The sequence below is a fragment of the Carassius carassius genome, chromosome 12 (assembly GCF_963082965.1).
Source record: "Carassius carassius chromosome 12, fCarCar2.1, whole genome shotgun sequence".
In the NCBI taxonomy this organism is placed as follows: domain Eukaryota; kingdom Metazoa; phylum Chordata; class Actinopteri; order Cypriniformes; family Cyprinidae; genus Carassius; species Carassius carassius.
This window is the reverse complement of record NC_081766.1, coordinates 27,733,879-27,748,891: the sequence shown is the minus strand read 5'-3', so window position 1 is coordinate 27,748,891 and position 15,013 is coordinate 27,733,879. Positions and strand designations below refer to the sequence as shown.

At 38.1% G+C, this 15,013-nt stretch overlaps 1 protein-coding gene across 3 annotated transcripts; it reads left to right on the top strand.

Moving 5' to 3' along the window:
• The first annotated feature begins 358 nt into the window (after positions 1–358).
• Positions 359–14,709, top strand: LOC132155155 (ATP-dependent zinc metalloprotease YME1L1-like). Of its 3 annotated transcripts, none has more exons than XM_059564005.1 (18): positions 359–540; positions 1,588–1,713; positions 1,917–2,097; positions 2,446–2,514; positions 2,652–2,761; positions 5,868–6,018; positions 6,286–6,369; positions 7,456–7,629; positions 8,756–8,908; positions 9,060–9,192; positions 9,303–9,365; positions 9,531–9,643; positions 9,779–9,934; positions 10,367–10,518; positions 10,681–10,807; positions 11,026–11,099; positions 11,532–11,618; positions 13,654–14,709. In XM_059564005.1, exons 1-18 carry the CDS (start codon positions 508–510, stop codon positions 13,795–13,797), a joined length of 2,130 nt encoding a protein of 709 aa, XP_059419988.1. In that variant the 5' UTR covers positions 359–507; the 3' UTR covers positions 13,798–14,709. The 3 variants fall into 3 exon arrangements, with proteins under 3 accessions (XP_059419988.1, XP_059419987.1, XP_059419986.1); XM_059564004.1 differs by having other exon boundaries at positions 2,446–2,538; positions 7,477–7,629; XM_059564003.1 differs by having other exon boundaries at positions 2,446–2,538.
• Positions 14,710–15,013: the final 304 nt, after the last annotated feature.

Below are 15,013 nucleotides of genomic sequence, written 5' to 3'. Positions count from 1 at the left end.
ACTGTTCGAAGGCTAGCTGCGATTTTGACCATATTTTAGCAAAAACAACATGGCAAAAGTGTAAGTGGGGAAAAATGGAAGTCCGATGAATGCAGATCATGTTTATTTTGCATTAGCATGAAGCTGCAGTTTCACAAAATTACGCTTAGGAGTAACAGTAAAATGCTGCAAATACTTTTTTCTTACGCTTGAAAAGCGATTTACACATTTACAGAGCATCTCTCACGCATGGAAATTTAATTTACGCTTACACTTTCACAACTCCTACTCTGCGTATGCAAATGTTTTGGGCATTAAATTACCTTCATACAATCAGCATTACACATACTATTAAGGACTTTTATTTTGTCTTCCTCTATGCCGGAAGTTGTAGATGGATATATTGATGAGTCTTCGCGGTGTTAAGACTAGTTGAGCGGAATAGGACACTTTTTGGAGCGCATTACATGTAACTCCAAGTTAATAAAACCCCACTGTCTTCAAGAGTTTGTCATCAACTGTTCGGAAATGTTTTCTCTTTCGACTTCCCTTCAACCACAGGTATTAAAATCGGGTTTCATAATTTAACATGTACGCAGGCTAGCTGGTTAGCTAGCATATATAATAAGCTGCACTTTAATCTTACATTTTGAGCGAATTGTTTTTGAACGTCATGTGGAAAAGTCGATGTTATAACTCACTTGATTGCATTGTTATTCTCGGTTTGTGTTTATAAAAATGCTGTTTGAAGACATTGAAATGCGTAATGTAAATGTGTGATATGATTCACAACAGAACGTTTTTTTGATCATTTTAATCCACCACAGTGTTTCAAGTGTGCATAATTCTTTATTATGTTTAACAGCCTCAGTTTTGGAAGTTACTTTTTAAAAGCTTACTTAAATTTCATTGACATTTTGCTAAGAATATGTTCATAGTAGAGGTCGACCGATGGTGGATTTGACCGATTAATAAAATAATAGTAAAAAAAAATGGATAGTCTTTTAATGGATACTCGTTCATTAATTCATTTTAACAGAAGAAACTTCAACATTTAAAAATGTATTAGTAGATGTTGAAATTGCACTCTTAACTAGATGACGATCTTTAAATATCTATACAAAATTGAAATTACATATTATGGATATTATATGTATACTCTCAAACTTTAAATGATTCTGTTCTAGAACACTTTATGATTATGTAATCAAAATATGGCAGTAACACACCGGGAAAAAAGCATTGATGTGACCAGCTGGATATAAACTAATATAAATAGATGTAAACAATTGTGACATTAAACATTTGGGTCAGACTTGTGTGTGTTTTGGTAACATTGTTTTAGCCATTGGAGGTGCTGCTGATGCTCACTTCTTCTCAGTCTTAAAAGCAAACGGCTAATCTTTAATTACTTAGTAATGATATGATATCCTAAATACTAAATAATGATATCCTAAATACAGACTGACATCAAATAATATTTTGATGCTACTTACATCATTTTTAAAAAATCCAGTTGGTAATGAAAATATTTTTCATTTGTGAAATTTTGTTCTATCTCTTTTTTTTCACTTATGAAATACTTGGTTTTTCTGTTCATCTCTTCAGGTAACAGTCCAGTTGAGTCACCTCATCAATGCCCTGCACTATCTGAAGGGTTCAGTGAGCAGCAATACTTCAGTCAACCACAAACACAGAGAGAACATACCAGAACAAGATCTGAACTGCACAGAGGTATTTGCATTCATCTGAACACTGATAAATACTGTACACATGTAGGTTTTGGAGCCTTCCCTTTGTCCTCTTCAGTCATTTATTTCCGTGGAAATGTGGTTCTAAAATTGAGCAGTTGAATGTTAGCAGCTTTCAAATGAATGATATTTTCTAACAATTTTTTTCCTTCTTAAATTCTGCATCTGTGGTGTTGTGCTGGGAAGCCATCACTGACCCTCAGGGATTTAGGTTTGACAGATCTCGGGGTCAGCCAGCTAGATGAGCTGGTGCAGAAGCTTCTGCCCTGTGTTACTCAGCAGGAGTCGCTCTCACAACTGAGGAGAGTGCCGAATATCTGGAGGACGTCCCATCTTTCCTCAGATTCATTCTTTCACAACAAACATGGTGAGACACAAAGATATTCTTGAGCCAATGACAGCAATCATAACCTTTGTTAAATTTACTGTTCCTTTAGCACTTCTAGGCGTTTTCCTGTGCAAAAAAGAAATAAATGTAAAATGCACATTTGTGAATGAGACTACTTAAATCTTTTTTTGTTACCAATAGACCTAAAAGGAATTTAAAGACTTTTTATTTGCCATTGCATTCATGCACTCAACAGTTCACACAATAGTTTACTGCTGTAGCTGTCATTGTAATCTTGATTATATAATTGATTAGCTTTCTCATGTTGTAAGACTAAATTTACCACACATGAGGTATTCACTCTTTAATATCTGTTTTCCTTTTCAGGGTTTTCAAGAATGGGAGGTGTTACTCCTGTGTTCTGCAAGCAGAACAAGTCACCTCTCCAAACATTATGTACAGATCTCAAATATTTGCCATGTAAAGTGTGAAGTATTTTATTCAGTTGTCACTCCGTAAACAGGCAACTTCTTTTGACATGATCTGTGTTTTTTCCATCTGATATTAATCAAATATTGATCTTTTATTTTCAGTGACGGTCCCAAATCGAGGCTTTAAAACTCTGAAGTCTAGAACACGCCGTCTACAGGGAGGCATTGACAGTAGAGTGGAGCCTGAGGGATATACACCGTCATTTATGAAGGTCGCCCGCACAGTATACAGCACTTTATTTTAAATGATGTTAACCTAATATAGTGTTTATTTACTTAAAGCACAAAGAGATATTTCACCAAAAAATGAGAATTGACATCATTTACTCTCACTCTCATGTCCTTCCAAACCTGTTTGACTTTCTATTCTGTGGAACACAAAACAAGATATTTTAATTATTTAACTAGATAAGACTCATTTTACTTCTGAAACTGATGATTTTCGAGAGCCGCGTATCACGGACAGCGACACTGAACCGAGCTCTCTTCTGCGAAGTTCTCCTCGAAGTCCTTCCTGCACCTGAACGAACAAATGCAAATCGCAGTTTGAACAAACAAAAAGATGTGAAAGAGCCCAATTCAGTACTTGTGGTGTTCTGGTGTTCAGGGCTCACGCAGAGAAAGGCGTCTCAAAACGCTTGACATCGAATTCGCTTATTTTTTCGTGTGCCGAGAAATACATACAAAATATGTCAAAATATCCACCTTGGAAATTAAGTTTGAAAAAAACTGTCAGTTATTTCTTAAGTGAAGGTAAACAGTTGAGGAAAAAAATGGGATGTGTATTATAATGGATGCGTTTATCGTCTCTTAAAGTGACCGCGCCTGATTTAGCTACTGGCTGCCGTAATGTTAATCCAAGAAAATGAAAATGAAAATCACTCACTGCTCTTGACTGAATTACTTTGTAGTTTTAACAGTCAAACCAAAAAATATTCAGACACCAGATATACGTTTTGATATATATAGTAAAACTGTAATAATGTGAGAAATGTTGAAGGTGTCTGAATAAGTTTTTACATTGAATTATTTGGTTTCTGTACCTTGACACCTACAAACTTGAAAAAAACTTAAACATTGTGTAAATAGCACAAATAAATAAAAATAAAAGAACATACAAATTAAACAATTTCAAACAGGGCCCACTAGCACAACCTTCACCGGGGCCCCGCTGACCCCAGCTACGGCCCTGCTCACGCCTGTTTCACACATACTCCGTCTGCAGTGCGTATGCAGTCCGTGTGCGTTACGTATGTGGTGCAGCATGGACTCGATGTGCTTTCACACAGGACGCGTTTGCAGTTCGCTACTCGGTACGTAAACGATCGCTGCACTGCTGCAGACGCAACGCTCCTAGAACGCAACTGGAATCCGTTAACATGGGTGCGTAAAAAAATATGCAACCCATACGCACTGCAGACGGAGTATGTGTGAAACAGGCGTAAGGTTGTTTGCACCTTGTACAATGTGGAATTAGTTTACATCTTTTTTTCAAGCACTTTGTGATGCATTTTGGAAACAGGAAATGAGCCCCTTTTATAATGCACCACCTAGCTTGATAAACCCCTTCTCAAAGACTTACTGTTTGTCAATTTTATTTGTGTAACACATATTCTGAATACCTTCGGCAGAATTCGAATGAGCCATTTTAATCTAGATTAATTTCAAGATCACAGTGAGATTAATCTAGATTAAAAAAATTAATCTATGCCCACCACTAATATATATATATATATATATTAGGGCTGCACGATATTGGGAAAAAATGACATTGCCATATTTTATTTTTCTGCGATATATATTGCGATATTTTTTCTTACAAACAAAAATGGGGTGAGCACACTTACATTCTCATTTTAAATGATTTAAACATCGACACCATCGTGTCAATTGATTAATATGCGAGAGGGAGAGAGAGCAAGACAGCGCTCGTGTTGTTTGAAAATGTCTCTCTCTCTCTCTCAATTCAATTCATATTGCTTTATTGGCATGACATACAAAGGTACATATTCCTAAAGCATTGTACATAGCAGAATAGAAACAAACAAAACAAAAATACATATATATTCATAAGAAAAAATTTTTTACATGCAAAATAAATCCATATACATTTCTATAAACATTGATGGTACTTCTAATGTACTCTCTGTCTGTCTCTCTCGCGCGCTCTCTCTCTCCCTGTCTGTCTCTCTTGCGCGCGCTCTCTCTGTCTCTCTCGCGCGCTCTCTCTTCCTGTCTGTCTCTCTTGCGCGCGCTCTCTCTGTCTCTCTCGCGCGCTCTCTCTTCCTGTCTGTCTCTCTTGCGCGCGCTCTCTCTGTCTCTCTCGCGCGCTCTCTCTGTCTCTCTCGCGCGCTCTCTCTGTCTCTCTCGCGCGCTCTCTCTGTCTCTCTCTCGCGCGCTCTCTCTGTCTCTCTCTCGCGCGCTCTCTCTGTCTCTCTCTCGCGCGCTCTCTCTGTCTCTCTCGCGCGCTCTTCCTGTCTGTCTCTCTCTCGCGCGCTCTCTCTGTCTCTCTCGCGCGCTCTCTCTGTCTCTCTCGCGCGCTCTCTCTTCCTGTCTCGCGCGCTCTCTCTTCCTGTCTGTCTCTCTTGCGCGCGCTCTCTCTGTCTCTCTTGCGCGCGCTCTCTCTGTCTCTCTCTCGCGCGCTCTCTCTGTCTCTCTCTCGCGCGCTCTCTCTGTCTCTCTCGCGCGCTCTCTCTGTCTCTCTCGCGCGCTCTCTCTGTCTCTCTCGCGCGCTCTCTCTGTCTCTCTCGCGCGCTCTCTCTCCCTGTCTGTCTCTCTTGCGCGCGCGCTCTCTCTCCCTGTCTGTCTCTCTTGCGCGCGCGCTCTCTCTCCCTGTCTGTCTCTCTTGCGCGCGCTCTCTCTGTCTCTCTCGCACTCTCTCTCTCTCTCTCTCTCGCTCTAGCTCTCTCTGTCTCTCTCGCGCCGCCGCGCGCTCTCTCTGTCTCTGCCCTGTTAAACTTGCATGTGGTTTTCAGTCCTGTCAATTATAAACTTTCACTCTATGATGGTTAAGCTGTGCAATTAATCCGCGAATCACATTCGTCAAGGGCAGGGGAGTAGCTGGCCCGTACAGTTAATGAATAACGGATCAACTACGACAGCCTACATCGCACATCCTGCGATGTGACTATCGTGGATTTGTACATCGCGATATCGATGCTTAAACGACACATCGTGCAGCCCTAATAAATATATATATATATATATATATATATATATATATATATATATATATATATATATAGCACATTTTAAATGTCTTTTGTAAAAGAAGGTTTGTATTGCAATTTTAATGTTATTTATGTTTTTGTTAATCAGGGTTTCCTTACTCGAGACAAAGGGCCAGATGTTGAAACATTGGACAAGCTCCTTCAAAACAACAACATTCCTGATGGTCAGCATGATGCTTTTAAGACTGGTTTTGCAGAAGGATTCCTAAAAGCTCAGGCCCTAACACAGAGAACCCAAGGCAAGTCAACTATGGGCTTTCAGTTGACAAAAGCTCCAAAAAAAACTTTTTTTTAATGAGTTTTGGAAATAATGTTGTCTACCAGGTCTAGTACCTTTATACAGTACTGTAATTACTGCAGGTTTTCACAGCCTTGTTTCTACACTGATTAAGGTCTATTGTGAATTGAATGGTGAAAGTCTCACAACATATTATGATTTTTTTTCTTTCTCTCTTTATTCTTGTATCTTGTATTTAAAAAAAAAACAAAAAAAACATCTCCATTAGAATCATTGAGGAGGACGCGACTGATACTATTGGTGCTTTTGCTGTTGGGCTTATATGGACTCTCAAAAACTCCTTTCTTATCAGGTAAATATTATATAGAATCTTCTGCATGTGTGATTTGTCTCACTAAATTCAGTATAGCTTATGCCCTGTGTCATTTCTAGCAGTGTAAATATAAAATCTGAATCATTAGCGAAAGGTTTGGCTTGGTTTGAAAACCAATCATTCTCACTTGGCTGGCTTGCCTCTTTTATGCCTTTTTTGTGGCTTTGGGAAAGCTTTGTGTGTGTGTGTGTGTGTGTGTGTGTGGTAGGGCTGTGCAAAAAATCGAATGCGATTTTTCATGCACATCTCATCAGTAAAGACGCTCCTGTAATTAAAAGTATATCTCCAGAACGTGCGTTCGGATCAGGGTTGCCAGGTTTTCACAACAAATCCTGCCCAGTTGCTTCTCAAAACTAGTCCAATCGTGCTTCCAGGAGGTTCCCCGTTAAAAATTGCTTACCGGGGTTACAATATAAGTTTTTTAGCAGGGTTGCCTTGGTAAAATTTGCATTTTAGGTGCTAAATATCACGTTATTTGTATTGGGGTAGCTTCGATTCGCTGACATGAAAAACAACAACAGACTTGGCAACACTGGTTGGCATTTACTACACCGAGCCGTAATTCACTGACAATCTACACAAAATCGATGTTAAAATCGCAGGCGATTCTTTGTCGATTTTGAAAACGATTTTGTGTTAGTTGTCGGTAGACTACGGCTCTGTGTAGTAACTGCCGCTCCACATGAACCAGTGTTGCCAAGTCTATGGTTGTTTTTCATGTCCACGGTTTGAAGCAACCCCAATATAAATAACGTGATATTTAGCCCCTAAAATGCGAATTTTACCAAGGCAACCCTTCCATAAAATTTATATTGTAACCCCGGGAAGCAATTTTTATCGGGGAACCTCCTGGAAACGCGATTGGGCTAGTTTTGGTTTTAAGAAGCAACTGGGCAGGATTTGTTGTGAAATCCTGGCAACCCTGATCTGAACGCACTTGCTGGAGATATACTTCTAATCACAGGAGTATCTTTACTGATGAGATGCGCATGAAATCGCATTCGATTTTTTGCACAGCCCTAGTGTGTGGAGTGTGAACTATAATGTGAACTATAATTCGGACAGTGCGATTCCGAACCACATCAGGCCTGGACTCAGCAGTGGACCCTGTCCAGATGAAGAATGTCACCTTTGAGCATGTGAAGGGTGTGGAGGAGGCCAAGAATGAGCTGCAGGAGGTGGTGGAGTTCCTCCGGAACCCACAGAAGTTCACTGTTTTGGGAGGAAAGCTGCCTAAAGGCAAGAACACACATCTACTGAAAGGCTCCAAGCCAGAACCATTTACATGAATAGTTAAACCTAAATTCTGTTTGCTCAACCTCATATTCTACCAAACCTTTGACTTTTTTCTTTTTCTTTTGTGGAATAAATGTTTATTTCTTTTTTGGTTTGCTTTTCATACAAAGCCTTTGTGAGTACTTGCAATATAATGCACAATATTTACCGGGGCGGTTTTTTTTTTTTTGCATTTTTGGAGTTTGACAGATGTGCTCACTATATATGACTGATATAATTTTTACCTATTAATCGCCAGCGTTATCTGCTTTATTGAACTATCGGTTATCTGCAAAACAAAAAGTTTGCAGTCAGTTTTTGTTCCTTTGTGCACTTGCACTAGAGGGGGTTCTATTTGTCTACATTTTGTTGAGTTTGTTGTTGCACATTACTATGCTTTGTACATGAAGAAATGGGTTTGAAACATGGCAGAAAAAATAGTTGAGTATGTATACTGTATATGGTTTCATTTTTATATCTGAAACCATATACAGTATACATACTACAGCTATCTTTTCTGCCATGTTTTCAACCCATTTCTTCATGTACAAAGCATAGTAATGTGTGTGTGTGTATATATATATCATGGTACAACAATTTGATAATTTGTTGCTTTGGAAAACATTATTATCAGATAACATTAACAGTGACAGTGCTCACGATTTACGTTACAAAGTCAAGGATGGACTACTTTTGAACTACATTTTAATTTGTCATTTAAAAAAAAGTATTAATTTATGCTTAATGCAGATTCAGTACATTTTTGTTTTCAGGGTTGAAGTAAATTGAAAATGTCAATAAAAATGAGTGCTCTTATCTTTTATCATATTAATATCAACAGTCATGTTCAGAATTTAGCACAGATCTGGATGAGTAAATGAGGACTGAATTTTATTTCCCTTTTGAGTAGAAGAGTAAAGTAAAATCATGCTTGTAATTTTGACAAAATTCCACATAGATTCTTTTTGGCAGCTTTAGATTTTAGATTTAGATTCTTTTTTTTTATTTTTATTATTATTATTATTATTATTTTTTTTTATTTTTTTTTTTTTACATATTCATGTTATTTATGATCTGCATTTATTTGCAGGAGTCTTGTTGGTTGGTCCTCCAGGTACAGGAAAGACCCTGTTGGCCCGTGCTGTGGCAGGTGAGGCAGATGTGCCATTCTACTACGCATCTGGCTCAGAGTTTGATGAGATGTTTGTTGGCGTCGGTGCCAGTCGAATCAGAAACCTTTTTAGTAAGTACCTAGCTTGCATAGTTCCATTCCAAATAATAATTCAAGCACAAGTGTTTATAGATGATGCCATACTATCTGCCTAATTCTGTGTATGTGAAAGTAGCCAAAAGTGTGAATGTATTAAAGCAGTTCTCCTGCATTTGTCCTGTAGGGGAAGCTAAAGGTAACGCTCCTTGTGTTATCTTCATTGATGAGCTGGATAGTGTTGGAGGAAAGAGGATAGAGTCCCCTATGCACCCCTATTCTAGACAGACAATCAATCAGCTTCTAGCAGAGATGGATGGGTGAGCTATGCTACTCAAAGTGACTCCATTGCAACTTTTGACTGCACTCATTGTTTGAGTGAAAGGTTTGTAAGTTTCCTTGGCTAACTTTTAGTGTTTAACATATGCAGGTTCAAGCCAAATGAAGGCGTCATCATAATTGGAGCAACAAACTTCCCTGAAGCTTTGGATAGGTACGTATATTGCATTTCAAACATTTAAAGACAAAAGCCTGCTTGTTTAACAGTACATCAAATTATAATACAATGAGTGCAACTGAGGTTGTTAGGTAAAGTTTCTTTAAAATTTTTTTCTATAATGTTTCTGATTGGTCAGGAAATCTGAATTTTGTTCTCCAGTGCTCTTATCCGGCCAGGCCGCTTTGATATGCAGGTCACTGTCCCCATACCAGATGTGAAAGGCCGCACTGAAATCATCAAGTGGTACCTTAAAAAAATTAAAGTCGACTCTGGTAAGTGCTCTTTTATAAATTTATTTTCAAGTGTACATATTAGATTCTGAACTGTTAATTTTGAAAGGTATACAAGTAATTGTACAGCAAGTAAAGTAATTGTTCTTAAGGTTTATTGTATTTTCTGGTCACTAGCTGTGGAGGCAGGGGTCATTGCTAGAGGAACGGTGGGGTTCTCTGGAGCTGAGCTGGAGAATCTTGTGAATCAGGCTGCTCTGAAGGCAGCTGTGGATGGTAAAGACATGGTGACCATGAAGGATTTAGAGTTTGCTAAGGACAAAATACTGATGGGTAGGTTCTTCTAACTTAAAAGCAAACTTTGTTCCTCATATTAGACTATACAACCTCTACATTTTCATAATGATGCACCAAAATGAATTTTTGGCACAGTCAAAAATTAAGTTTTAGTTATTAAATTTGGGCAACTGAGTCACTGAGCTCTGTATGTGGTTCAGGGTGTCGTGTACCCAATAAATGAAACCAGTTCTAATAAAGCTGTTTGGCAACCAATGTTCATGCTGACATGTTTATTTGTTGCAGCTTATTCGCGTTTTGTCAGGTGATGCGCACCATCAAAAAAGAAAAAAATATTTGGCCCTCCTAACCATTTGAAACGGAAAAATCTTTATTTATTTTTTGCTGTTTCGATTGAATGTTTTCATTTTGTCAGTTGCTGAATTGTTGGTGCATCACTTGTTTTCCGTGCACTTTCCCACTCTGCAGGGCCAGAACGCAGGAGTGCAGAGATTGATACGAAGAATAAAGAGATCACAGCGTACCACGAGTCGGGCCACGCTATTATTGCATACTACACCAAAGACGCCATGCCCATAAATAAAGCCACTATCATGCCGAGAGGCCCAACTTTAGGGCATGTGAGTACATTTTTAATTGATTATGAGAATGTCTACTTTGAAAGGGCTCATCTATTCAGTTTGGGTTGAAATTGTAAAGTCAGAATATTTTAGAGATGTGAGCTGCATGTTTATTTATTAAGGTCAGGCTTAATAGTGCCAGAGTTTTTGTTCTCTTTATAGGTGTCCATGCTCCCAGAGAATGACCGCTGGAGTGAAACTCGTGCTCAACTTCTGGCCCAGATGGACATCAGCATGGGCGGCCGAGTGGCTGAGGAGCTCATCTTTGGCAGTGAGAATATCACCACTGGTATGTTGTGGTGTCATTCAAATTGTTTGTGTATTATGTTAGATGAAACACTATACGATTATATTATAGAGTGACCTGGCTGTAAGTATGAATGTTTATTGTACATCGCATTTGTCAAAAATGTGAGAGTACACTGCATGAATAGTAAGTGTAACAAATTTATGCTAATCACTTATTTCTGTTTTTCATCTGTGTAATGTTTTGTTTTGTTCACATAGGAGCATCAAGTGATTTTGACAGCGCTACAAAAATAGCCAAAATGATGGTGACCAGATTTGGCATGAGTGAAAAGGTTTGTCATATTTAGCAGATTGTCTTTGCGCAGTGAAAATACATCTGTCTGTAAATATGGATATTATTTTCAGATTTAAAAAAAGTTGGTTGTATTTCAAACTTATTGAATACCAAATATCATGAACTCATATTTTTATGCATAAAGACCTGTTTTATGTTGTGGAAGGTGAAATATTAAGCAGGAAATAAGTGTTATGAAAACAAAATTTAATGTTATTTGCTAATTTAAATAATTTACTTAATTTGTCACTGTACTAAACTAAACTATTTCACATTTCATATGGCACATGAGTTTCCATGACAGTCAGGATTCGATGTAAAACAAGGCAACTTGCTGGGTTTTGAATAAGAGCTTTTGAGAAGACCCCCACCCCCAGAGCTCTTGATTTTTTTTTATTATTGTCTCTCTTTTTTGTTGTTGTTGTCATAGTTGGGGGTCATGACATATGCTGACCTCACCAAGCAGAGCCCAGAAACTCAGGCAGCCATTGAAAATGAAGTCAGGACACTTCTGAGGGTAAACTTTGTTCTGATCTAATTCTATCCTGAAATCAGTATTATAAACATCGCATTTTTAAGCATTCAACAGCCTGCTGTTAAAGGGTTATTCACACAAAAATGAATATTAGCCCATAAATTACCCTCAAGTCATCCTCGGTGTATATGACTTTCTTCTTTCAGACAAATCCAGTCGGAGTTATATTAAAAAGTGTCTTTGATCTATCAAGCTGTTTAATTGCAAGAAAAGAAGTGACATAAAAAGCACACATCCTCAATTAAAAAGTGTCTCACACAGCTCTAGGGGGTGAATAAAGGCCTCTTTTAGTTAATTTTAATGCATATTAATGCATTTTTGTAAGAAAAATAACCAATTTAATCAATTTTATGTTGCTTGTGCTCACTGTTATAAACAAAAGCTGTTCCGGGTGGATGACGTATGAGGTCGGCTTTGTGCATTCGCCTCTCAGAAGTGGGGGAAGCGCAGCGGAGGGATCAAAACAGAACAACAGTCACTAATTAGAAGTACAAAACGAGGATTTGTAAAGGTCAGAGGATTCCAAACTTTCTTTGCTCCTGTTAACAAACGTTGGTTTTCAAAAGACTCAGCGACACATGCGCAGCACCGACTTCATACGTCATTCCCCTGGAATTGCTTCTGTGTACAACTGTTGGCACAAGCTACATTGAAGTGATTATTATGTTTTGAATATGAATATTTGTCTTACAAAAACACAGGGATTCGCTACAGCCGTGACACCTCTTTGTTTTTTTTTTTTTATATAATGTATGGGTGCTGTTTATTCAACTTTTGTACTGAAGCACTGCAACACCCACTAGCCACCTTTCCACTGTCGGGCCAGTGCTTAAAACGTTCCGAGGCCAGAAAAGTGCTGTGTTTCCACCGTCAGGCCGGAAGCTCTGCTGCGCTTCACTAAAATCCACCGTTTACACGTCTCTCAGGAACAAAGTCATGCAACCCCATCATTTCAACAACAAAGAGAAGTTTATCAGAAAACTAATAAGAATTAAGTCCTTGGAACTAGCACGATAAAAGCGTCCGCTTGTTTGCATGCTTTGTTAAATATTTAAATCCAAAAGCATCAATGTTTTACTATAATAAGTGATACATCATAATTAATTTATCAGGTTTAAAAAATAGTCACACAGAAATAAAGCATTATGAACAGCCTGCTTATTCAGTCGAGTCTGTTTCTGTTTTTATTTGTAGTCACAGTAGCCTATATACACATCACATTTAGAAAGAATTATCATTTCTATATTTTTATAAAAGCTCCCGAACAAAAAACATTATTATATTTTTATGACATAGGCTACGTGGAGCTAAACTCTCGAGAAGAGACTTGTGACTGATAAAATGTTACTAAATGAATACACGATTGTGATGTTGACGTCTGATTTCTTTAAGCGGTCGTCTTTACCATGTTTACTATGGTAATGTTAATGCTTAGCGTGCATAGTCTTTTGCATTGCTTATAAATATTTCTGCCTTGTATGGTGATCATAATCCACATCGGATCAAGTTATTTCAAACATTCGCTGCTGACTGAAAGTGAGTTTTGAGCTCAACTTATTTTAAACCGTTTTAATGCTGGTGTTATAGCTTTATGAAATGATCCGCGGTGCTGACGCTCTCCAGACACGGAGAAACTCTACCTTTGTTCACAACGACTCCTCTAGCCCCTGCTGGCCGTTGGCCCAGAGGAGGCCCCTACAAGGCACGATCAAGCATAAGAAGTGACCGTGGAAACGCGACTGGCCTTGGCACGCACTAGCATGCCCGCTTTTGGCCCGACAGTGGAAACGTGGGTATTGAGTGGCATTAAACAGCTTGATAGATCAAAGACAATTTTTTATATAACTCCGACTGGATTCGTCTGAAAGAAGAAAGTCATATACACCTAGGAAGACTTGAGGGTGAGTAATTTATGGGCTAATTTTCATTTTTGGGTGAACTAACCCTTTAACATTTCTTGATACCAGCTACAAATTTTTCCAGATTTTGGCTCACATATTTGTTTGAATGCTCCTAGGATTCCTATGAGCGTGCTAAAGTGATCCTGAAGTCTCGTGCTAAGGAACACAAAAATCTTGCTGAGGCTTTACTCCAGTATGAAACATTGGATGCCAAAGAGATCAAGCTGGTCTTAGAGGGAAAGCCAATAGGCAGCAGATGAGGGCTCACCAGGACCTTCAGGCAACAGGGAAAGGACAATGAAACTCAAAAACACATGAATGTACATATGCAACCAAGAGCTTGGTAGGCCAACACTCACCATGGGTAAAGATGTATTTTTTCCTGAGCCAGATCTCTTAAATAAGTTTCAGTTTCACAAGCTTGGGATTTTCTTCCAAATAAATTGTTCATATGAGAATTCAACTCATTTAGTATCTATTTAAGTCATTTTCTGTACCATTGACCTTATGTGCTGCCTTATTTGAAGTGGAGCAGAAGCTAATTTTGAAAAAAAATCATTAAGCTGTAAGCACCAGTGCAGTTTACTATAAAGTTAAGAACAAATTGCTGTTAAATGATTCTAATGCGATTTTCTGAGCCATGCTGAGCATATATTTCATGGTGACCTTTGAGAAATGTAAGGGTATATATTTAAAACTGAGTGACTGTGGAATGTATCGAAGCACTTTGGTACTGGGACATTTATGTTTGTTTGTGTGATACATATCATAATATCAGCTTGTGAACAATGCTGCTTCAAAAAGTTTTAGTCACAGTAAGTCAATACATCAGAACCCCAATATGTTGTTATATAAACTTTCCGACAAGAAATTCCAAGTGTCCCAGTTATCAGTGAACTCCTGTAGTTCAAGCTCTATTCCTGCTCTTTCATTAATCATTAAGACTAAATGTAATATTCATTTAAATTTGATATTGGATCTTAATTTCTCTGTTTCCAGTGGCTACTTTGGGTTTATTCAGCTTTACTCTACACATTATTTATTCATGTACAGTAGCTCTCCATTTATGAGTTTACCTTGTCTCCATGTATTTTTGCCTTTTACCCAAGCTCATTTTAGTTGTGTGTATATACAGTATATATTTATAATCAATAAAATAAAAAATGACTGTATTGTGTATTCGATTGATTTTAGTCAGAGTTAAACTGACTAAACTGCCTGGTTTGTAATTTAAAACTATTTTTCTTTTGATGACGTTGGACACGAATAGGAGTTGAACTTAATAAAGGAAACAACTCTGCATAATTATTATTTTCATGTACTGTGACAACCTCTGCATTGCAAGAACATTATCATATTAGAAACCTAAACAAGTCTTAACTAAAAAAAAGTTGGTGCCATGATCTCTAAGGAGTGGTCCTTAGCATGTTGGTATGTGGTTGCTAGGGTGATCTAGATGGTTGCTTACTGGACCAA